This window comes from Xiphias gladius, chromosome 20, assembly GCF_016859285.1.
Source record: "Xiphias gladius isolate SHS-SW01 ecotype Sanya breed wild chromosome 20, ASM1685928v1, whole genome shotgun sequence".
Taxonomy (NCBI): domain Eukaryota; kingdom Metazoa; phylum Chordata; class Actinopteri; order Istiophoriformes; family Xiphiidae; genus Xiphias; species Xiphias gladius.
This window is the reverse complement of record NC_053419.1, coordinates 854,856-880,273: the sequence shown is the minus strand read 5'-3', so window position 1 is coordinate 880,273 and position 25,418 is coordinate 854,856. Positions and strand designations below refer to the sequence as shown.

The following is a 25,418-nucleotide window of genomic DNA, read 5'->3' as shown; positions in this document are numbered from 1 at the left end:
CTCAGATGAAGATGAATAGAATTCTTAGAGCGACTGACTGCATCTGAAATTTTATCATTTTATTACATTTCTCTTTTCTTCTCCAAGTTTTAGGTTTATATTTGCTTCCAAACTTAAAACTCCAAGAGTGTGCATGCCATTCAAAATCCAGTGAAAGCTTTTGCCCTGAAATTGCCTGTAAGGCAGTGCTTCGTTACCCCAGCCATAATGGTAACCATAACCATAGCCTGGGAGGCAGCACTGTCTTACATTGGAGGAAAAAACACACAGAGAGAAATCATTGTAGTTGTTATATACTCTTGTGCTGGATAATATAGGCCCTTGGTATTTTGTGCTAGTGGATGTTTTTTGAAAGAAGGGAAAAAACCTAAAAGTCAGTGGTTGTTTTTGCATGCAAAATAGATTTGTGTTTCAAAATTTGGTATAAATAATGAGGCAATGTATAGGCCAAAAGGTCAAAAATGACCCTGTCCATACTGTCAAGGGACAGAATTTGCATAGTATGTAGTTTCAGTAACTCATAACCCATGGCCCTGCTAGGCCGCTAATTTTGTTAAGAATAGGCTGGATGGCTGGGTGTTTAGCTGCCCAATTCTGTTGTGAGCAGTCTCGATTTTGATGTTTCACACTCCTTCAGTCTCGATCTTGTACTGGTCTTGAACATAAAAGTCTAGGTCTAAAAGTCTTACTCTTGCTTGGTATTGGTCTTGCTCTTACCTTATTGGTCTCGATTAAGGAGTTTTTGACTAAAATATAATAGATATAATAAAAATAAAAATAAAAAAAAAAATAAACATCTGCAGTGCAGATGGTCCTGTGACTTTAGAGGCTAGACATAAGAAATTTCATGATGGATATAAGCCACATTCCATCCTCCCTGCGCAGGCGTTGTATTCTTCAGTCTCTGCATTGGCCAAATGCTAGCCTGACTGCCCTCACAATAATGTAGCCCATTTACCTGGCGAGGCTGCCTTTCATGAGTGGTTAATGTAATTGTCTTATTATGAGATTACTGTCGGTGGTTTCAGCCTATTGGTGGTGCAGTCCGGCCCAATTCCAGGGAAATGTGTATAAAATGATGTGTAGGGCACCTACATGTTTTTATATTTGGAAGCATAAATTAAACCTGAATATATATATGTAAGTTACTCATATATTTCTTACATGTACAAGAACAGGTCATGTATATATATAACTCTATAAATAACTTAATGTATTTTAATATTCTATATGTCCATATGTAAAATTAACATGTATGTTAAAAACATATGGGGACCAAATATGGGGCCATAAATAAAACCCCAATATATCTATTTTTATGTATGAATTTATTCTAGACATATAAAAATACATTAAAATAAAATATATATATTATTTATGCATATTAAACATAGGTGGCACACACCATATTTACTATACTATATATACTATGTGTCAATTTATCCTAGACCTATAAAAATATCCTCTGTAAGTTGTTTATACATATGTACATATATAATATATGTTTATATTGTAGACATACAGTATATGTTATGTACATATACATCCCAAATCCCTAAATATATAACTAAATGTAAAAGATAGCCAAGTATGTTTAAAATTGATACGAAAAACATATATTAGTGTAAAGTGTCAGGATCTGTATTCATTTCCTGTTTTATTTTGAAGTTGGTTCTGTTGTGTTACTGTTTGTTTTACTTCCTGGTTTTTCCCACCTGTGTTGATTACTGTCTCCACCTTAATGTCTTTCACCTGTGTATGGTTTTCTGTGTATTTAAACCCCGCCTCATTTCTCATGCATTGCCAGATTGTCTTGGTTACCATTGTGTTCAAGCGCTCTCGCATTTAGTCCCGATTTTGATTCACTGTGTATGATCTGTTTTTCCGGTATTTTTGTGACCATCGATTCTGCCTGTTCCTGATCTGCCTTGTTGCCTGGTTTAAATGACTCCTGGTATTTTGACCTCTGCTACGTCTCACGGATTAAAGATTTGGATTTTGGACATTGTACTTCGACCTGACTCTCTCTCTCTCGCACTTGGGTCCACACACACCTGCCCTTACATAAAGAATGTTTGTATATACGTTGCTTTAATAAACTTGTATATATAAATTAAATATATATCCTTAACATCTATGTTTGCAAAATATAATACCATATAAAAATCCATCATATAGATATTTTTGATATACGTACATACACAAATTTTACTCTGGGTATTTCATATATGTTATGAACTTATATCTTGATATATTCAGAGGATGCATGTAAGTGATAATACTACAGTATATGGCCTTATAGGTAACATTTACGGCAACATCACTATTGATTTAGGAATATCTCATTGAATTATGTCCCATTAGCAATATGTCATTGCTGATGGGTACTGTGTGATTGCTGCCAATTCATCTTCATTCTTTATTCTTTATTCTTGTGATTGCTGCTGAAAGCAGCTCTGAAGCTATCTTTGCTCTTTATTATTCCATGTCCCATGTACATTTTTTGACAAGCTGCTAGTCCTACACACTTGCAGCTAGAAACATGGTTCCAAAGCTAAAATGTTAGGCATGTTTAGGAGATATGTGCTTTTACTTTTGGTGCAGATATCCATAATGGTTGCATTTATATGAATTTTTTTATGTTTTTTTCTTTGAATGGTTTTCTATCGGGAATGGATCATGATGAAACATTGTGGAACATTGTGGATATCTAAAATTATAGTGGGATTGCTGTGCATTTTCTCTATTATTATTAAAGTTCTTATTTCAGCAATTCTTCTGTACGGTTTTTGGAGTCTAACTACTTTTGCATACTTTCAGCTACAGAAACCATTTAAATATCAAAATGTTCAGCTCTTTAAGGACATTTATGCTATCATTTGTCTTTTTTCTACTATTTATAATTTTTAAAATATTCCGCTTTTCCTGCCATTGAAATGAATGTTCAAATCCTCTAAAACTTTCTCCCCTTTGAAATTCAACTAACTGCATACTTTCAGCTACAGACTTAATTTAAGCTTTAAACGAGTCTCAAGACTTTCAGCAATTTTAGCTAAAAAAATTGTATTCAGCTGTTTGATATCTTGTACAGTTTTTGATTTAACGCAGTTTAAGTTTTATGCTTTTTCTGACAATTTTTGAGTTTATAATGGTGTTCTGTGGGATCCATTATTCAAGGGCTAAATGTCACACTTTAGGCCTTTTAATAAATTCAAACCTTCAGCTGATGTAGTTTATCTGCCTGATATTAATGCAAAGACTTTCTTATTTCACAGTTTTAAGGCATTTTATTTTTACTTCCAACTTTGGCAGTATATCATTTGCCCTTCTACTGTTTCATCAACATGTTTCATTTCTCTGCTTCTTCAGGTAATGGACTTCATTGGACTTCCATTTTTTACAAGTCAGCTTTCAAGTTTTCCAAGTTTTCGGTCGCTAACTATTTCTGTATACAAAAACTATTAAAATATCAACATTTTCAGCGTTTTCAGGACAATTCTTCTATTATTCAGCTTTTTTCTACTATTTAAAATTCCTGAAATATTCAGCTCGTTCCAAAAATAGAAGTTCTACTTCCAGCTTTGTTAGTAATATCATTTGCCTTTCAGCTGTTGCAGCTCTCAGCTTCTTCAGTTAATGGACTTCATCTCCCAGCTCCAATTTTAGAGTTAAGCTTCAAAGTCTTCAAAACAGTGCATTTCAGTTGATATCTACTGTTTTTTTAGCCATCTTCAGCATTGCTTCAGGAATTTCTTTCAGCTTCTAATTCATTCCACTTTTTAGCTTCCATGTCTCACTTCTTCATTTCAGCCATTTTCAGCATTTCTTCAGGAATTTCTTTCAGCTTTCAGCATTCACACTGCATTTTCAGGAAATGTAATTTCTAGATATTATATCTTCCACCCACTTTTGGCACCTAAGTAGTCCCGCACCGTTCATTGTAGAAACTCCATTCAAACGCCAAAACATGTAAGTCGATTGGGAGATGCCAGGCATTACTTTTCTCAGAGATACATTTCATAATTTCCCCATAGAAATGAATGGACGGAATGTTCAGAGGCTAGGGTGAGTGAAGGTGTTCTGGAAAAATTCCTATGTAACTCATCCTCAAAGCCACATATTTCACTGTTCACACATAATTTTTTGCCAGAACGTAGGCAAATTTGGGCTCTTTCAGACAAGATGACTACCAAAGCACAGTGACTTACATACTTTGAACTACAAGCCTCAAAGTTGCAGGAGTACCATCCAACTGCCCCATTGACTGCAATTCAAATTGAGAAGCAGGTTTTCAGAGAAAAAAGAAAGGACTCTTTTTTTTTTGACTCGGTGCATTTTCCACCTTTTTGAAACCCAGGATCACAAAATTGCACAGATGTGTGCAGCCGAGTCTTGTAGCACTGAGAGTGTAGAAACTTTGGTGATAGGAGCTACAGTTTTTGACTGAATAGCAGGAGTTTGAGTGGTGTGCCGAGCCAAATCTCACTAAAGTCTGAGTGTCACTCAGTAGAAACTAAGCCTTTAACATCACCATGGCAACCTCTGAGTGCAGTTGGGTACAAACAGGTGATTCAGATCAGTTGATTAAACTACTTCTCTGATGTCTGTGGTGTTTATCAAACTCTTGACTCACATTTCTGTCAAAGTCCTATTACATACTGTTTCCACGCATATGGGGCTATGGGGTACTTTGCTCATGTGGACACCAATGGAGAAAAAATTGGACGGGGGTGATGGGGAGGGACAGCCTCCTTGAGCTGAATTTGAGTGGTGTTATGTTGTAGGACTTCCGTGCTAGACATGGATTGGCTATAACAAATATCATGATCGAGCATAAGGTGGTTCATAAGTGTATTTGGTACCAGAGCACCTTAGGCCTGAAATGAATGATCAACTTTGTGGTTGTATCATCTGATCTGTGGTCGTATATCTTGGACACTCAGGTGAAGAGAGGAGCAGAGCTGTCAACTGATCACCACCTGGTGAGTTAGATCAGACGGCTGGGGAGGCAGCCGGACAGACCTGGCAGACCCAAAGGTGTAGTGAGGGTGAACTGGGAACATCTGGCAGAGGCTCCTGTGTCTGAGGTCTTTACTTCCCACCTCCGGAAGAACTTTATATGAATTCTGGGGGAAGTTGGGGTCATAGAATCTGAGTAGGCCATGTTCAAGGCCTGCATTGTGTAGATGGCTGTTGTGGTCGGAAGGTCGTTGGTGCCTGTTGTGGCGGCAACCCAAGGACCCGCTGGTGGACACCGGTGATCCTCCTGGACAGGGGAGGAGTTTGGGGAGGTCATGGAGAAAGACTTTAGGTTGACTTCAAGGAAGTTCTGGCAAACCATCTAGCATCTCAGAAAGGGAAAGCAGGGTCTGGCCCACACTGTTTTCAACAGGGGAGGAGAACTGCTGACTCAAACTGGGGATATAGTTGGGCTGTAAAAGGAACACTTTGAGGAATTCCTGAACATGACCAACATGTCCTCTCAGGAAAAGGCAGTGTTTGAAGACGTGGGAGAAGCCTCAATCATATCTCTGGCAAGAGGGCTCTGAGGTAGTTAAGAAGCTCAGTGGCAAGGTACCAGGATTGGATGAGATTTGCCCTGAGATGCTGAAGGCTCTGGACATTGTTGGTCGGTCTTGGCTTAGATGCCTCTTCAATGTCGCATGGAGTTCGGGGACAGTGCCTGTGGAATGGCAGACGTGGGTGGTGGTTCCCATTTTTAAAAAGGGGAACAGAAGAGTCAGGTCAAATTATTGGGGTATCACACTGCTCAGCCTCCCGGGCAAAGCTCATGCCAGGGTGCTGGAAAGGAGGCTCCGACCAATCATCAAACCTCGTATTCACAAGGAGAAATGCGTATTCCGTCCTGCCCGTGGAACATCAAACCAACTCTTTACCCTTGCAAGGCAAATTTAGGGGTCATGGGAGTTTGCCCATCCGGTCTACATGTGCTTTTTGAATTGCAGAAGGCCTACAACCAGGTCCCTTGGGGAATCTTGTGGGGGTTACTGTGGGAATATGCGGTTCTGGGGCTGTTGCTACAAGCCATTTGGTCCCTATATAAATGGAGTGAGAGTCGTGTCCGCATTCTCAACAGGAATTCAAACACGTTTTCAGTGGGTGGCCTCCGCCAGGGTTGTCCCTTGTCACCTTTCCTGTTTGTGATCTCAATGGACAGGATTTTAAGGCGCTGGGGGAGAATGTTCGGTTTGGGGGCCTCAGAATTCTGTATCTGCTATTTGCAGATGACGTGGTTCTGTTGGCCTCATCAGACCGTGACCTTCAGCATGCGCTGGTGTGGTTTGCAGCGTGAAGTGTGAGTGTGAAGCTGCTGGGATGAGAGTCAGCACTTCAAAGTCTGAGGCCATGGTTCTCTGCCGGAAAACATTTGACCGTTGATCCCTATGGGTTGGGATGGAGTTTCTGCCATCACACTGCATTTTATTCAGGAAATTCAATTTCTAGTTTCATTATTATTATAGTCCTGGTTGAAATTATTGGCACCCCTGAATTTGAAGTATAGAATTTAAAATATCTGCAGAAATGAATGTAAATGAACTAAATTTGTGTAATCAGAATATTTAATAAAATGTCCAAAGTTATGGAACAACAACAACAACAGCAAAATGCTTTCATATAGTGAAATAAAAAATACAGACATACATTGCACGCTTGACTTTTTAATTGGCACACTGTGGATGAATTTAAATTAGTTCCACAAAAAGAAAAAAAAAAATCATGTAAAACTCACCTGTGCTTAATTTTAATTGTTCACATGACCTGAATTAACCAATGAATGATGGTTTTACTGCATAAAAAGGGGCTGTTTCTTTTTCCAAATGGTAAAGACAAGAGACCTGTCTGAAAGCATCAGAAATTTTATAATCAAAAAACATAACAATTCCAAAGGTTACAAGGCAATCACCAATGAACTTACAATCCCTGTTTAAACAATTAGTAATGTTATCAAGTAGTTTCACAGTCATAAAACTGTAAAGATGCTTCCAGGACATAGTGCTAAGAAGAAACTCAATGAGAGAAGTCTGCGAAGGTTGATGCGGATTGATGAACAAAACACCACGCAAGACATCTAAAGAACTTCAGGCTGACCTGAAGCAATCTGGAGTGGTGGTTTCAGCTGGTACTATATTTACTATATGCTGAAACTTCAGGCTGACCTGAAGCAATCTGGAGTGGTGGTATAAACTGGTACTATATGCTGCACACTAAACCAAGTAGGGCTCCTTGGGCAAAGGCCAAGGAGGACACCACTATTGAAAGAAAGGCACAAAAAGGCGAGACTAATGTTTGCTACATTGCCTTTCGTGGATAATGTTCTATGGACAGGTGAAACCAAAGTAGAGCCCTTTGGGAACGCAGTGCATCAGTTTCTTTACAGGCAGCGAAATGAAGCCCATAAGGAATAGAAAACGCTACCTACAGTAAAACATGGTGGAGGTTGTATCATATTGTGGGGCTGCTTTGCTGTCTATGATACTGGAGGCATTGAATGTATCAAAGGAATGATGAAATCAGAAGATTATCAAGGAATTTTTAGAGCTAAATGTGTTACCTCGTGTCAGGAAACTAGGTTTGAGGCGAAGGTCTTTCAACAGGAAAATAACCTAAAGCACACATCCCATTGAAAACCCTTGGAGAGAACTGAAATCTGCCATTGCAAAAAGGAATCCTGTAAACTTAAAAGAGCTTGAACACATAGCAATGGAAGAGTTTCAGAAACTGCCAGCAAACAGGTGCAAGAAGCGTCTAGATGGTTACAGGAAACGTTTAGAGGCTGCCATTGTTGCTAAAGGTTCTGCAACCAAATATTAGTGAAGGGTGTGAAGAATTGTGTCTGGGGTACATTTTTTGTTTGTATTATTTCACTATTATGCAAGTTTTTATTTTTTTTTTGTTCATTAATTTTGGGCATTTTATTTAAATATTTTGATTATACAAAATGGGTTCATTTGCATTTGTTTCTGAAGATATATTTTACATTTTGTACTTAAAATTCAGGGGTGCAGATAATTTGAACCAGGACTGTATATCTTCTGCTCACTTTTGTGGCACCTAACTAGTCCCACATGATACCTCTATGGATTCAGTGGATGATGCTAAATAGAATGATATAGGACACGCCCATTTGTATCACAAAAAACTTCCTGCCATTTGGAATTTTGGGGAGGTCTGACTGGAACTGAAAACTGCCCAATTTTTTTGTTTTTCCATGATTGGCTGCTTCATCCAGTTGCAAGTCTACAGACTGAGACCACGAATAAGAGTTTCATGCAGCTTTGCATTAGGGGGTGCTATGGTAGAAAAACAAAAATTGTCTAACAAAAATCACTACTACTCCCAGATAGTAATGGCTAAAAACATGGTTCCACTTTTAAAATGTAAAGCATGACTTGGCCATATTAGCTTTTGAACAGCTTGTTGATATCTCTTAAAAATGAATGAGTTATACATTTTTTAATGAGGAGTGTATAAATTTGCTAATATCTTCAAAACTGTAAAGGCTACAGAAATGAAACTTGACAGACGGATGGCCACTGGTGAAATGCTTCACATAGTCAAAAGTTGTTGTGATAGCGCCACAATGTGGTGAGGTCTTGATGTTTTATTTGACTAATACTTTTACACCTATATACTATTTTTGTATCATATTGTCCTTTGATTTAACTACAATAACATCCTCATTTATGCATCAATCATTAGAATTGACAACAATAGATGCAGCAATCACACACATTTTCTTCATGGAATGCAGATAGTTATTATTAGTCCCTTTTCTTCCGTACACTTTTTGATACGCCAGTAGTCTTACATGCTTTGAGTTATAAACATCGTTCGCAAACTAAAATGTTAAACATGTTCAGAAGATATGTGCTATAACTTTTTGTGCGGATATCTGTGACGGTTAGTTATATATGAATTTTGTAAGGAAATTTTTTTTAATGGTTTTCTACGAGAAATTAGTAAAGCATGATGAAAAATGAATAATATCTCAAAAATTACAAAGGCAACAAGACAGAAAATTGGTGAACAGCTTCCCCATAATTCACTGCTTCACATACTGAACAATGGTAGTGATAATGTGGTGGGAATGAGCTAACAAATATTGCAAATATAGTAATATTTTGGCTTATGTCTTGGCAACTGTGAGACGTAGACGAAAAAATCTGGTGTCTATGGATTCAGTGGATGATGCCAAAGAGATTGATACAGGTCACGCAAATTTGCATCCTAAATTTTTTTTTGCCATTTTGAATTTTTTTCTTACTCCCTATCCTACATTTTTTGTGGGTGTGATCAAATCAATTCAACATACTGTAACTCTTGAATGCTTCAACCAATTGCAACCAAATTTGGAACAAGGGTATAGATTGAGACCACGAATAAGACTTCATCCACTTTGCCATTTGGGTGCACTATGGTAAAAAAACAAATATTGCTTAATCCAAATTGCTACTACTCCTAGATAGTAATGGCTAGAAATGTGGAAGACTGTGGAATCATTTGCTGAATATTCCACCAAATGAGGAAACAACAGTAACTCCAAATGTCTGAAGGGCTCTACTTGGAGGTATCTGTGAACAACCTTACTTAATGTTTTCCTTGTAATGAATGGAAACCTCAGAATGTCTGTGAATAAAAGAGGCTATAAACCTATAAAGAGGTTTTAGAGAAAGTCTATCAAGCTATTATTCTCACTAATACTGCACAAATTTTGCTGTTTTTAAAATTTCTCCGTTTTTTGAATGGAGAAGAAAGAACAGAAAAAATCAAAATCAGAGAACCACTTCAGTAAGTTTGTCTTTATTTGGTTCATAAAGCTATCAGGACCAGCATACAATTACCTGGCAGCCCTCCAGAAGGCAAGTAAACTGACCTGGAGGAATGGCTTTAATTGATACATGTGAAGACCGTGTAACATCTAATACAGCTTGGATGAAGATTTAGGTCACATACTGAACAGGATCTCTTAAAACAAACATTTTCAAGGCAACATTTCTTCCGTAACAGAATCAGCTCCAGAGATGACACTGTGGACAGGAAGCCTCCTTAGGAGCTCTTCTTCTCCTCAAACATCAAGTTTGCTGTGGCTCTCTTGGCTGTGGACAAATTACACACAAATGTCAGATATCTTGTTTATTACCTAGAGTCTAAAAGCTCTGAATATCATGATCTTTCACTTTGCCAAATTTGTACCTATGCCAAACACACAATGTAATCACCCATGTCTGTTGGTTTATTTGTTTGTTTGTCTATTTGTCAGCAGGAATATGCAAAAAGTACTGAACCGATTTGCAGCAAACTTGCTGGAGGGATGGGTCAGGGGCCAGGGAAGAACCCACTACATTTTGGGGCAGATCCAGATCATTTACTATGAATTTGAACTTTTTCCTCTGAAGTCTGATCTATGTTCTTTGACAATGGCCTTGGCGGATGATTGCGCGCTACTGAACACATTATCTGGTTGTTAGATGCTAAGCTACTGTCATCAAAATTCAACACTTCCTGCAGATGTTTCACTTTACAAGCCTACCAGCAAAGGGAGGGGGGTGCCCTTTGAGTCACTGGAATGCTTTTTATGTTAAACATCAGTGCAGAGAATTTTATTATTAATTTACCCAAGGGACTGGGTAAATTACATATATTATTATATTATATTTTATATATATATATATATATATATATATATATATATATATATATGGCAATATTTGTTTTTTTTGTTTTGTTTTTCTAAAGAGAGTGGACTTTGTTTTCAACAAAGTGAGAATTATGACATGACTGTGATGTACTGATTGAATTAGTGCAGTGGAAGTTATACTTAAAGTATATGTCAAAAACCTGGACACCTCCTCATTCAAGGGTTTCTCTTTATTTTCACTATTTTCTACATTGTAGCACAGTACTGAAGGCATCAAAACTATGAAATAACACATGGAATAATATAGTAAACAAAAAGTGTTAAACAAACCAAAATATGTTTCATGCTTTAGATCCCTCAAAGAAGCTACCTTTTGCCTTGATTACGTCTTTGAAAATGATTTAGTTCAATTAACAGGTGTGCCTTGTCAAAAGTTAATTTTTGGAATTTCTTGCCTTCTTAAAGTGTTTCAAACCATCATTTTGTTGTGCAGACGTAGTGTTGGTATAAAGCAAGTAACCCTATTCGACTATTGTAGTAATCCATTTTAAGGCAAGAACCGCTCAACCACGTAAAGAGAAACAACAGTTCATCATTACTTTAAGACATGAAGGTCGGTCAATGTGGAAAATTTCAAGAACTTTGAAAGCTTCTTTAAGTGCAGTCGCAAAAACCGTCAAACACTATGATGAAACTGACTCTCATGAAGACCGTCCCAGGAAAGGAAGAACAAGAGTTATAACTGCTGTAGAGGATAAGTTCATTAGAGATACAAGCCTCAGAAATCGCAGCCTCAGAAATCGCAAATTAATGGCCCCCCATTAACAGTAGAAACCACTACTGAGGGAGACCAATATGAGGAAGAGGACCCGGAAACACAAGTAATGGACATTAAAAATCTGTACTTGTTGGTTTTAGTTCGAACCACAGTGTCTGTGAGATGCAGACAAGGTGAACGTATGGTATCTTCATGTGTAGTTCCCACAGTGAAGCATGGAGGAGGAGGTGTGATGGTGTGGGGATGCTTAGCTGGTGACACTGTTGGCACCTTACTCAGAATTCACCAGTGCAGTTCAGCATTCTGCAGTGACACGCCTTCCCATCTGGTTTGTGCTTAGTGGGACCATCATTTGTTTTTCTACAGGACAATGATCCAAAACACACCTCCAGGCAATTTGAGGGATATCTGACCATGGAGGAGAATGTTGGAGTGCTGCATCAGATGACCTAGCCTCCACAATCACTTGACCTAAACTGCAGTTGAGATGGTTTGGGATGAGGACCACAGAGGGAAAGAAAAGAAGTCAACGAGTGCTCAGCATTTGCGGGAATACCTTAAAGACTGTTGGAAAAACATTCCAGGTTTACGACATCATGAAGCTGGTTGAGAGAATTCAAACAGTATGCAAAGCTGTTATCAATGCAAAAGGTGGGTATTTTTGCTTATTGCATAATTCCATATGTGTCACAGGTGTTAGTTTCGATGTCTTCAGTATTAATCTGCAATGTAGAAAATAATAGACACAAACAAGAAACAAGAAAAAACTTAACTTTTGTCCAGTACTGCATTTATCATCAGGTAAATGCGGAGGAAGCGTACAGTTTGCTTCAACAGCAAATTAAAATCAGAGCACATCAGAAAACAAGGGCGGCTAATTAATGAAAAATTATTTCGGAAAATACTTAGAAAATAAAAAAACTATTTCACACAAAGGCCTCATTCTCTGTTGACGTGAATAACCGAGAATTTATGTTATTTACATGCTAAATCCTGTTTGCTAGCGAGCAAGTAACCAACCCATCACAGTTTTACTACTCTCTTTTTAGAATTTATATAATCCTTTTCTTATTAAATTGGACTGTTTTGTTAAATGTTTTGAAATTCAGCTCCTCTTTAATAAACTTTAAAGAGGCTACATCCATATTTTGTAGAACAATATATCAAATTATAATGGAAAACAATGTTACAATGTGAAAGGTTTTGTTCATAGTAATGAACCTAAAGAGATTTATCAACCGAATCTGAAGCTTCCTTTGGCTGTACAGAGTCAAGTCAGCGTTTATCTGTCTGGCCCACAGCATTACTGTTTTGGTTCACTCACTGCTCTCATAGCACTATTTTTGGATGCAGCAGGAAGCTGTTTTAAGAGAAAAAGCTCTAAAAACCCACTGTATACTACCTGCCCAACACTATTTAGAGGGGAGCCAGTGAACATAAGGCACTGCAGGTTGTAAAACTGTACGTGAACGCATCACTGTTCAGGCTCGACAGTACATACAACAGTAATTGGAGGTATCACCATTCAAATGCAGTTCAGTAAAGACAACATTAGGGAATGCATCTCCGTTCATTCAGCCTAACATTCTGCTCTGAATCTGAATTCTTTCAGTCTGTTCCTAGTCAGAGCTGTTACGTTCAGTTCCTTTCAAAAATAGCCATATACACACAGCACACAGGGTTAATAGGTCTGCAACCTATTTTTTACAATAAGGTTATCAGATTATGATTGATTCTGTGGCTTTGCTGTCTTTAATTTAGCTTTCAATGAGGAAGTAACCATACTGTGAATCACAGCTAAGCTGACAATGGCGCTCAGTCACCAGTGAAGAGCTCCAGTGCTTCATTTCATCAGTAACTATAGTGAATCAGTTAGTCAATTCAGTTTCGAGATCAGTTTATAAAGATCTTTGCATAAATGTAGACCTTACAAAGTCCAGCTGATGACTCTGCTTCCTGTTACTTCCCGCTAGCCCAACCTAGCCTTCAGTCTGCGCGGATGCAACACCATCCATGGTTTTCTTTTGGGTGGGGGTGGGGGGTGGGAGTAATTCCCACTTTCAGGGTAGCTGGTTTACTTCTGCACTTTTGGAGATTTACCCTTTGGTCCTGCCATGATACCTAGGTCAGTCTTGGCAGTAGAGTCACATTATCACGTCACGAGTTGGAAACATTGGCCTTATTCTATCTCAGCTTATCTTTTCTTATAAATATATAAGTAAATATTACCTATATACTTATTAATTTCAAGCTGATTCAACTTAAAAATTTCTAGTTTTAAATTTCAGACCACTTCAGAGCTTATAAAAACTAGTTCTTCTGACTTGAAGTCTTTTGAGTTGAAATGATGAGTGGAATGAATGTACTGCTGAGAGATCACTAAACTCATTACATTAAGTTTCTAAAGAAAAATCATCAGCATATTAGCAGAGTTCCCAGCATGCATTTTTCTCTCATTACCACTCTGTTTTGTAGTTTGAATAGAATATTCCCAATAGAAACTTGTTAAATTAAGTCATGTGAACTGCATTGAAGGCTAGTATCGAATTCAGTCCCTATACCCGTAGACTTAATATTTAATGAAGTCACAGGAAACAGCCTTGCAAATTGTCTTTTTACTAAATCTGGTACAAAGGGGCTTCACCAGCTGCAGCTACAGGTTCTTCATGTCAAATGAAGAACTGACTCTTCAAACAAAGAAAATGTCAAGGGAAAGCAAATCTGTAATGTCTGTCAGCATGACAGTTGTCAAATCAACGTAATATCACAAATCTACTTTGTTAGTGTTACATTGTCAAACTTATTAAATGACCTATGTTCAGTCTCACATTCCTAAGGCAGCAGGGACACTTCCGTTTTTAAATTGAGTCAGCTTGAAATGATTTGCAGTGAAGTACATTGCACTTAAAGTTATTTTATATATCAAAGGAAAAATAGTTAAACAGCTTAATTTTTATGAATAATTAACTTAAAAACTTGTGTTTGCGCTGCCAATTATTAACTACATGTTAATCAATGATACTTTGGAATGCAGAGGAAAAGCTCATTCACCTCACTTAATGTCCTTGCTTGGTTCAAGACAGGCTAGATAGACTGGTAGGGTTATACCAGACAACTGCTAAAAATTTAGAGTAATTAATAAATTGATAAAGAATGATTTACAAATATCTGTATTTTAATACATGCATTGACATAATATTAAAATAATCAGTATAACAGTATTAGAATAGTTAAATATGAATACTAGTTGCTCAACAGATGAACATTTGTTACTAAGTTGGCTTCTTGTTACTAACTTCTCTCTCCAGTAGTTTTGTGTTTTCTCCTCTCTCTTCCTGTCGCTTTCTGCAAGTATTTCTGCCCCTGGTGCTGCAGAGTCTGGATCTGTGACTGCAAACCACCTACTGCCCCCATGATCCTGCTCAACACCCGCTGCTTCAATTATAATAAAGTGTACAGTCTAGACCTGTTCTATATGAAAAGTGCCCTGAGATAACTTCTGTTATGATTTGGCACTATCTTAATAAAACTGAATTGAATTAAATTGAACATAAAAATATTTCAATTTTCCCATTAGGTAGATTGGCATGCCTTCATTATGACATTATAGACCTTAGGAATTTAACATTCTCCATTGCCTCCTTTTATCTGACAGAAAACTACTTCCATGTCTGTAGTCTGAATTTCATAAACACTATGTTAAATGAGCCTGGGTGAATATTTTTGTATTTTGGTTCCACCTAGTGGGGCCATACAGTACCAACCCTTGTTTAAATTGGACCTGAAGGTGAGTAGGCAAAAGTGGCTCTGTCTACACGTGCTTTTAACTTCAAATGATGTTGATATGATTATGAAAGACATGTTTAATCCTACCTATTGGTCCGAAAATGTAAAATTAGTTAGTCAAAGACTGGATTCTGGGGTTTGCATTTTTCTGTAAAGTGCATAAACGTACAATAAGTCACAATATTGTGTTTATCCAGTGGGCTGTTTAGAGATTAAAACACTTTAAGGCATGACCTGAGGAAAGTGACAATACTGCTTTCTAATGTGTTTGGTCACCATGAAATAGCACATTAAAACAATATTGTACAGTGTAGTCTTTTCTTAATTAAAGTTTAAAATTTTTTGTTTATTTGTTCTTTAAATTTTTTGGTTGTTTCTTAGTACTTTTTAAAAATCATAATTACTTGGTTTAAAGTTTACTGTTGAAAACCTATTATTATTCTCCATTGATGTTAATGTTATCTTTAATACAAATCTTTCCTGATCCCTCAAAATTTGTGACAAATGACAAAATCTGAGGGATTTCTTGATTTTGAAATACTGGGACATTTGCTGATAGTTAGCAGGTTTTTTTCCTTTACTTAAAAATGCAGTATGGGTCAGTTTTTATTTACATTAAACACTACACAAATATTTTGATTTACTCACCTTCATCTTTGAACTTGTCAGCAGCTTCTGATGCCTTGTCCTTGAGATTCTTCACCACGTTGTCAATCTTGCCTTCATTCTTGAGGAAAAATGGTCGAATGATGCGGTTATAAATCTGGACTGATCCGTTAGAAGGAGTTGGAGCCATGCACCACACCAAGAAGGTGCACTGGGAAAGAAGACAAGAGCTCTCTCATCAAACTATATCAGGACACAGACATCACAGTTACATTAAAGGCTGTAATGGTAAAATTATTCTCAAGGTCACATTTTAAAGCTGTCAATTACTCCACTTTATAAGAATCTCAACAATAAAGTTTATGTTGAAAGAAATCATTTTGTAAACAACATCACAACCTAAAAAAACAAAGCAAGAGATGGATCACATGGTAACAAAACACTGTTGTCCATGAAGTAAAAGAATGCTGATATTTTTGTCCATCAAACCAATAGTTAAATCTATAGACCTCAGATTACTTTTGTTTTAGAGCCATCCATTGTTGGGATATTTCTAAACAACTGTTCTATTTTGAATTTAGCTGCCATCATGATGCAAAACATGTGACTACATGATTAACTGTATACTGTATAGTGCAACTACAGTTCAAAAGGATAGATGGGAAAAGATGCGACTGAATCGTGGACAGGTATTGGAAGTGTAGTGGTAAACCATATAGGGCCACAGAAATCATGGGTGTAAATATAATACATGTTGCTTTCTTATGATTGTAATGATCACAGAATTTGTGATCTCAACATAATCCAAGCTGTCATATTGTGATATATTCTATAATCAGCAGACATAAGGACATTTCTTACAGTTAATCACATCAGCAGATAAAAGTTATTACAGCCTTCTGAGGTGCAACAAGACAGAGCCCAGCAGGTGGCATGAAGAAAACCTAATTTATGTACATTGTACATGAATTACTCATTTGCGCTATTGAAATACTTAATTTGTGCAATCTAATTAACAATTTGTGCACACAAATTAACAGAACATGCCATTAAACAATATTAACCTTTTAACATATGTTTAAGGGATATCAATATTAACACATGGCAGAAACTTTAGTAGTGGCCAAATCAACAATTTGGTACATTCTTGAAAAGAAGGAATTAACTGGCTCAGCAACACCAAAAGACCAGGAAAACCACAGAGGACAACTAGGGTGGATGATTGCAGAATTCTTTCCTTGGTGCAGAAAAACCCTTCGAACATCTATCCAGGTCAAGAACACTCTCAAGGAGGCAGGTGTATCATTGTCAATATCTACAATCAAGAGACGCCCTCATGAATGCAAATACAGAGAGTTTACCACAAGGTGCAAACCACCGGTAACACTCAAGAACAAAAAGGCCAGATTAGACTTTGCCAGAAAACATCTAAACCTGCGTGGTTGTGGAACAAGATTCATTGGACAGATGAAACCAAGATTAACTTGTAGCAGAATGATAGGAAGAGAAGAGTATGGAGAAGGAAAGGAACGGCTCATGATCCAAAGCCACCACATCAACTGTCAAACATGGAAGAGGCAGTGTTATGGCATGGGCATGTATGGCTGCCAATGGAACTGGGTCACTTGTGTTTATTGATGGCGTGACTGCTGATAGAAGTATCAGGAAGAATTCTAAAGTGTATAGTTCTATACTATCTGCTCAGATTCAGCCAAACGCTGCAAAACTGATAGGACAGGGCTTCACAGTACAGATGGTTAATGACCCAAAACATACTGCAAAAGCAACCCAAGAGCTTCTCAAGGCAACGACATGGAATATTCTTCAATGGCCAAGTAAGTCACCTGACATCAACCCAATTGAACCTGCTTTTTACTTCCTGAAAACAAAACTGAGGGCAGAAAGCAGCAACTGAAGGCGGCTGCAGTAAAGGCCTGGCAAAGCATCTCAAGGGAGGAAACTCAGCATTTGGTAATGTCCATGGGTACCAGTCATTGACTGCAAAGGATTTTCATCCTAAATAATCCTTATATTTATAATTATGTTAGTTTGTCCAATTACTTTTGAGCCTCTGAAAATGAGGGGACTATATATAAAATGGCTGTTATTCCCGTAACTGGTAATGAGATATTTTTTGTTAAACCCCTTGAATTAAAGATGAAAGTCTACACTTCAATCACATCTTGATGATGGCTTCATTTCAAATCCACTGTGATGGTGTACATAAGGCAAAACTATGAATTTATTTAACCATCAATGCAGTGTGCTCCACCCTGAACACACTGATTAGTACTCTGCTAACCAGGGAAGTTGCATACTTGGATTGTCTTTTTATTTTTAGTTTTATGAATCAAAGTTTCAGCACATTTGTCTACACAGACCCCAGTTGGATTACCTTTCCAATATAGTAGAATGGGAACCAGGAGAGGAAGATATCAGCAAAAAACTCTGCCACGCTGAAAACTCCATATACCACCCAGTAGGTCAGCCATTTAGTGTCATCCTCTTTGGTAGTACTTTCAATTGCCTTAATCCTGGAAAGAGAAATGAACAACATCTGAGAGAAATAGTTTGATATATAAGGACAACATTACCCATGAGACCAAAATGTTATTTGGTCCAGTATGTGGTCATCTCATTGTTTGATGTCATGATTTTTTCAAACTTCCATTCCTAATTTGTTTTTTTTTTTTCTGACTTTCTTCATTTTTTCACCTTCTTTCACTTGTTCTCTTCTTCACACAATGATGAATCACGATCAGATGATTTTTATCAAAAATAAAAGTTCATTGCCACTGTACCACAAATTTCAGTGAACTTGTGTAGTCAACTAAATGTTAATGGGATGTTTCTTACATGTTAATTAAAGGGGTACTCTTCTAACTTCCATAAAGTTGGGAGGCTCACAAGGGACAGATTAAAAAAAGAATGGTCAAAATCTAGAATAGCTCTAGGGACAGGGAAACCACGTGGGGACTCATAGTCTCCCGGATGAACCATAAATGCTCATGTGGGAAACGATGGAGAAACCTGGAGGGGGATGACTTGGAGGAACGGCCTGCTTGATCTGAACCTGAGTGGTTTTGTTGTTGGACTTCTGTGCTAGCCATGGATTGGCCATAACAAATATCATGTTCAAGCATAAGGTGGTTCTCAAGTGTATTTGGTACCAGAGCACCTTAGGCCTAAGATGAATGATCGACTTTGTGGTCGTATCATCTGATCTGCAGCCGTATGTCTTGGACACTCAGGTGAAGAGAGGAGCAGAGCTGTAGACTGATCACCACCTTGTGGTGAGTCGGATCAGATGGCAGGAGAGGCAGCCGGACAGACGCGGCAGACGAAAAACGTGTAGTGAGGGTGAACTGGGAACGTCTGGCGGAGGCCCCTGTCTGTGAGGTCTTTAATGCCCAACTCTGGAAAAACTTTGCACACATCCCTGGGGAGGTTGGGGACATGGAATCTGAGTCGGCCATGTCAAGCCTCCAGTGTGGAGGTCATTGAAGGTTATCGGTGCCTGTCGTGGTGGCAACCTGAGAATCCGCTGATGGACACCGGTGATGAGGGAAGGCGTCAAGCTGAAGAGCAAGGCCTTTGGGGCCTGGCTGACCCAGAGGTCTTCTGAAGCAGCAGATAGGTACCAGCAGGCCAGAAGGTCTGCAGCTGTGGTTTCAGGGTTAAATTGTTTAATTATCACTTTCAGAACTAATAATTAGTTCAGTTCAGAGTTCAGTTGACAAAATGTCAGATAGATTGTTTACTTAAGTCGTCAATTTAAGTTATTTAGAAACATTGTTAGTTTATGCTGTTATGTGTCTTTTTATACATGTGTCTCTGAAGTGTCAAATGGTCTTCTCTCAGATCAAAAGTAAAACAATGCAAAACATGATGAAGATAGCTCTGTAGTTTAGACACTTCCTGCACCCTTCTTTTGTAAGGAACTTAAATCATAGTGGTGATATTGAGGAACCGTATTCAATGGCTCATTGTGACTAACAGCAATACAGCTAAAGCTGTCATAAGGGATAAAGAAGTAGTTGTGGTTACACAATTAAACTGACTTTCTTCAGCCCATTAGAGATCATACCCAAATCATGTTACTTTCTAAACGTAACTGCTGTTCATATTAACATTTTTAATTCAGCTTCCTAAAATAATGACCTGATCATAATATTAACTAAAGCTAACAAATGTTCTATTTTTGTAATCATAGTATCAAAGTCTCATTTGCTGAGAGTAATTCTGGTCATTCAATATAAGACTCATCATGGAGTCATTCCAAAGTCCTTATGACAAGTCTTGCCACTCGGCAGCCATCTTGGCAACCCCCGGGCAGTTATTTAGTGCTAACAAGACCAAAATTTATCTAAATGGGGAGAGAGCCATAACCTCAATTCCAATGGTCACCGGAACATAAAAACTGCATGTATAGAATCACCGGTCGAATCTGATAAAAACTGTATAAAAAGTTTGGCCAAAAATAAGGTTTAAAATGCTTTTTTCCTCAGGTTATACTTCTACTACGCACGCACAAGGTTTCTCTTGCGTCAGTTCAACAACAGGATTGGTTTGATATGTTTCCCATTTCGCTGTTATAAAGCAGACAGTTGGCTTTCAGCAGGAAGGGACAAGATATGTGTCGTACAACCACCATCTTGACCTTAAGACTTTTCTATTGAAAATGCTTTAACTGGTCTGTCTCCTCTTATAACTTTTCTGGTCATTGCTCACAGCCTTGAGGCAAAGAGGCATCCAAGAAGACTGCAAAGCCAAAGTGACGGAGAACAGTAGTAGGCCAACAGTGATACTTTGTTAACTACATGGAACACCAGTCACTGAGATTATGAGATAATGACATCACAATATCAGTCTTAAGAATAAATGAGAACCACAAAAAACTGTAATTTGAGAAAATCAGTTAATCAAGTCAGGATCACACAGTTGTCAGAGGGAAACTGCAATAATTTTATAAGGATCATTTTACTTGTAGCTAGTGACCTGTAAAAACACTTGTGTAATGTCTTCTGGAGGAGCTTAGTCGAGTCTGAGAAACAAACCCAACAATATGGGCCTGGAATGGTGAGGATAAAATTATTTTTAAAAATTAAAAAACTGTACAGCATTCATTCAAAACTGGTCAGCAAAAATATGTAGTATACCTCAATCGTAGCTGAGGAGCTAGAATGTTGAAAACACAGGTAGCCTATGGTCCTTCACATTGTGATTAAAATAAAAGCCTTTATTTTTCAAGAAATAATAATAATTGTAACAGTGACTACTCAAGACTACAGTATGTTAGTCTCTAAGGTGAGAATATGACAATAATAATGACAACAACAACAATAATTCAAACTCTTAAGTTAGGTGGTTTCAAATCCATCAGTGTTGTTTTACTGTGTGTGTGTGTGTGTGTGTGTGTGTGTGTGTGTGTGTGAGAGAGGGTGCCGGGCAGGCCCCTCCTTGATAAAACTGCTCTAAGATGAATACACTTACGATATGTAGGCTGGATAAAGAAAGCCGATGAGGTTACACAGTAGGGAGGCTCCATAACCAATGACCAAGTAAACTGCGATGATACCGATGACAGCTGGAACAAATCATACCAGATGTTTGTCACGCTTTCCCCCTACAAATATACTATACCTAACATATTATGTAAGACCTATTATAAAAAACAGGAACGACTATTACTGATTAAAAACGTTTCATTTCTTTAGTTAGCTTATGGCCAAAGGGGAACGCGGAGCCTCTGCCTCGGTCGGACTCCGTCCCTTACAATCTTTTCCTCTGTGATGCAGTCGTCTTTTCCTGCTGTCTCTCTCTTTTTCCATCCCCATCCCTGTCAACACTCACCGAGAGCAATGTATGTCCTGCTTATTCCAGTTTTTGTCTCGATTTTGGCGAGGACATTTGTCAAAAGATTCTTTTCGTGGAGAAAATTTTCGAATCTTTCTTTAAGAGCCTGCGCCATGGCTGTACTTCCTTACTAAGCGATGCTCCCGAATTACGAAATTGCTCTGTAAGTAACTGCGACACCCCTGAAACCCAATACACCGCTGTTCTCAGAGGCGTCAAGCCAGAAAGGGTGAGCCTGCCCGCCCCCGATCACAAGCTTCAAAATAAAAGCAGGTGGTTTATTTAGCGCTGCACATTTTAGTTGCAGACTATTTCTGTTTATGAGACAATATTGAAACAATGAAAGTTCATCTTGAACTTTTGTCAATAAAAATGTAAACAATGGCTCACCACGTTATTAAAGCCCAAGGTGATATCTTAGAATGACTTTCCTTGTCCAGCATCTAGCACATATGTTTGCTATTTTTGTCTGATAAATGGTTTAAGTTATCATTAATCAAATTCATTCAGGTAGATGTGAATTAGAGATGCAAATAAGGGATTGTGTACGTGATTAGTGGGGGAAATGTTGGAACTAAGTAACCAGGGCCCCAACATGAAAAGGGCCCCTTAGAAGCCTGGAATCAAAAGTTAAAAGCCAAATAGTCTGAGACCACTTTCCCATCCACTTGAAAAGGACCCCACTGTATCTACATACATATGTATATATATACATATAATATTTATATATTTATTGTTGAAGTTCAACTGTGACAGATTATTTCTGTGTATGAAACTATGTCGAAACTTTGAAAGTTCATCTTGAAAACAGTACAACCACTAGATTTTCATGTATACACCACTAAACTCAATATATTTTTGGTCTTTGGTCATGAAAATATAACGTTATATTGTCTAGCTTCAAATGTGGTTTCTGACAGCTATTTTTCTCCACTGGACCTAGTCTGATGCTACTCATTATTTACTTTATATAATAAATGGTCACTGATCAAAGGTGTATCCCCACCAGTCTCAATTAATAACAGTTGGAACACCAAAGTAGACTAAGGGTATTTTTCATACAGCAGCATACAGGCGATATATTCATTTAATTCTAGCATGATGAGTCATCCTTAAATCTCTATTTCAAACTGTTCTTTAAACTGACATAAATAAATCCATCCCACTTATAGTTGTAAGTAACAATTACAGCACGTTTCGTCTGTCTGTTGTCTGAATTCTAGAAATCCCACCCCAGGTAAGTGTTGCATACGTGTTTACTGTGAAGATAAAAGGAAATAAATATGGTCTCATACAGCTACAGTAACCGTGGCTAGCTTGGTGCCGCTGGTGCTCAACAACTATAAAGAGCGGAGGGCTCAGCCCTGAGTTCAGTCTTATAGGCATTGCATTCCCCCACATTGTGTACTTTTGCAGAACGCTCTGCCCATCAAATCCTTTAGGTTAGACAAAGGCCATTGTTGTTGAGGTTAGACATAGGCCATGAGCAGGTTAGGGATTGCCAGAGGTGCTGAAGAACTGACAATGTTCCACAAAGAGGAATATCTCCTGAGAGGTTAAAATCAGGGCATAAACGATGCAACATTTACAGTGAGCCCTCCACAGCCACACCCTTCCTTGCTTTGATGATTTTGCAGAATACAACTGCTGGCATAAAATGCTAATATTTAAAACATCCTGCAGTGTGCAACCAGTACGTGAAATAAATGTTTGCTCTCTTACAGAAGAAGAAAGGAATCAGAGGACAGAGTGCTTTTGGGTGGTTTAATATTGTCTATTTGTCAATTTATGGTGTACTCAGGCTTTGCTTGTTTTTTTTTCTCTTCAGTAAATATGCTATGTAAAAAGGCTATGTTTCATATACAGTGGTATATGATTTGCTGTATTTGCATTGCACTCCATCATATTGGATTTAAGTGCTGACTCAGCATTCATTTGAAGGTCTTTAACATCCATATCACATCATCCACAGTATAGGAATTGTTACACGATATATACAGTGGCAACCAGAAAGGGATAGAAACTGACGTAAATACAATTATGATATTTGATGTCATGATTTTGGTTGCAAATCCTTTGTAGTCAGTGATGATCCTGAAGGCTGAAGAACCACAGAGAGCAGCAGCAGCAGTACTGTAAACAGCAGACCTGTATTGGCACAAATGTAGTAAGTACAATGATATAAATCTTGGTATACTAGTGTTGTGTTAATGAGTGGTTAGCCACAATGATAGAGAGCTCTTTGGGTTGATGAGGATGATTTTGCTGCCAGGCTGTCATAGTTGTTTGAGATCTCAAAGGTCTCAAAAAACTCTTAAAGATAGATCACTACCAGTATCACTTTCATATACAACTAAATTTCTTTCTCAGTTACATTTTGCCTGAAATTTATATTTACTCCTGGATTATGATTTTTTGCAAAATATCAATAAACAGGTTTGTAATGAATATACACTTGCTAAGCACTTTATTAGGAACACCTGTAGACCTGCTTATTCAGGCAATCATCCAATCAGCCAATCATGTGGCAGCAGTACAATGCATAAAATCACGTAGATACAGGTCAAGGGCTTCAGTTAATGTTCACATCAAAGATCAGAATGGGGGAAAAATTTGATCTCAGTGACTTTGACTGTGACATGACTGTTGGTGCCAGAAGGGCTGGTTTGAGTATTTCTGAAACTGCTGATCTCCTGTCTCTGGAGTTTACATAGAATGGTGTGAAAAACAGAAATAATCTAGTGAGCGGTTATGGAAGGACCTTGTTGATGAGAGAGGTCAGAGCAGAATGACCAGACTGGTACAGTAACTCAGACAACGAGTCTTTACAACTGTGGTGAGCAGAAAAGCATATCAGAATGAACAACACATCCAACCTTGAGGGGGGTGGCCTACAACAGTAGAAGACCAAGTCGGGTTCTATTCCTGTCAGCCAAGAACAGAAATCTCAGGCTGCAGTGAGCACAGGCTCACCAAAACTGGACAGTACAGACATGGAAAAACGTAGCCTGGTCTGATGAATCTGGATTTCTGCTGAGGCACACTGATGGTAGGGTCAGAATTTGACATCAACAGCAAGAATCAGTGGACCCAACCTGCCTTGTGTCAACAGTCCAGGCTGATGGTGGTGGTGTTGTTATGGTGTCGGGAATGTTTACTTGACACATTTTGGGCCCTTTAATACCAGCCAATCATGGTTTGAATGCTACAGCCCATCTGAGTATTGTTGCTGACCATGTGTATCCTGTTATGGCCACAGTTTAACATTTTCTAATGGCTGCTTCCAACATGATAATGCACCATGTCACACAGCAAAAGTCGTCTCAAACTGGTGTCATGAACATGACAGTGAGTTCAGTGAACTTAAGAGGCCTCCCCAGTCACCAGATCTGAATCCAATAGATCACCTTTGGGATGTGGTAGAACAGGAGATCGGCAGCATGAATGTGCAGCTGACAAATCTGCAGACATGATTTGATACAATCATGTCAACATGGACCAGAATCTCAAAGGAATGTTTCCAACATTTTGTGGAATCCAGGCCACAAATAGTTTAGGCTGTTTTGAGAGCAAAGGGAGGAACTAGCCAGTATTTGCATGGTGTTCGTAATAAAGTAAACTATATTCAAATAATCTTACCATTTCCCTTTTTATTTTTCTGTTCATTATGTTTCCTGGATGAGGCATATGGTGATGTAATGTAACGCATACATGTGACAGTATCATTAAGTA

General features: G+C 38.1%; 1 protein-coding gene across 1 annotated transcript; it reads right to left on the bottom strand.

Moving 5' to 3' along the window:
- Nucleotides 1–9,793: 9,793 nt before the first annotated feature.
- Nucleotides 9,794–21,905, bottom strand: reep5 (receptor accessory protein 5). The gene is made up of 5 exons (XM_040157441.1): nucleotides 21,684–21,905; nucleotides 21,324–21,417; nucleotides 18,226–18,364; nucleotides 15,873–16,041; nucleotides 9,794–10,118 (listed from the first exon to the last, which is right to left on the bottom strand). The coding sequence occupies exons 1-5, from the start codon at nucleotides 21,799–21,801 to the stop codon at nucleotides 10,069–10,071; spliced, it is 570 nt and encodes a 189-aa protein (XP_040013375.1). The 5' UTR covers nucleotides 21,802–21,905; the 3' UTR covers nucleotides 9,794–10,068.
- Nucleotides 21,906–25,418: the final 3,513 nt, after the last annotated feature.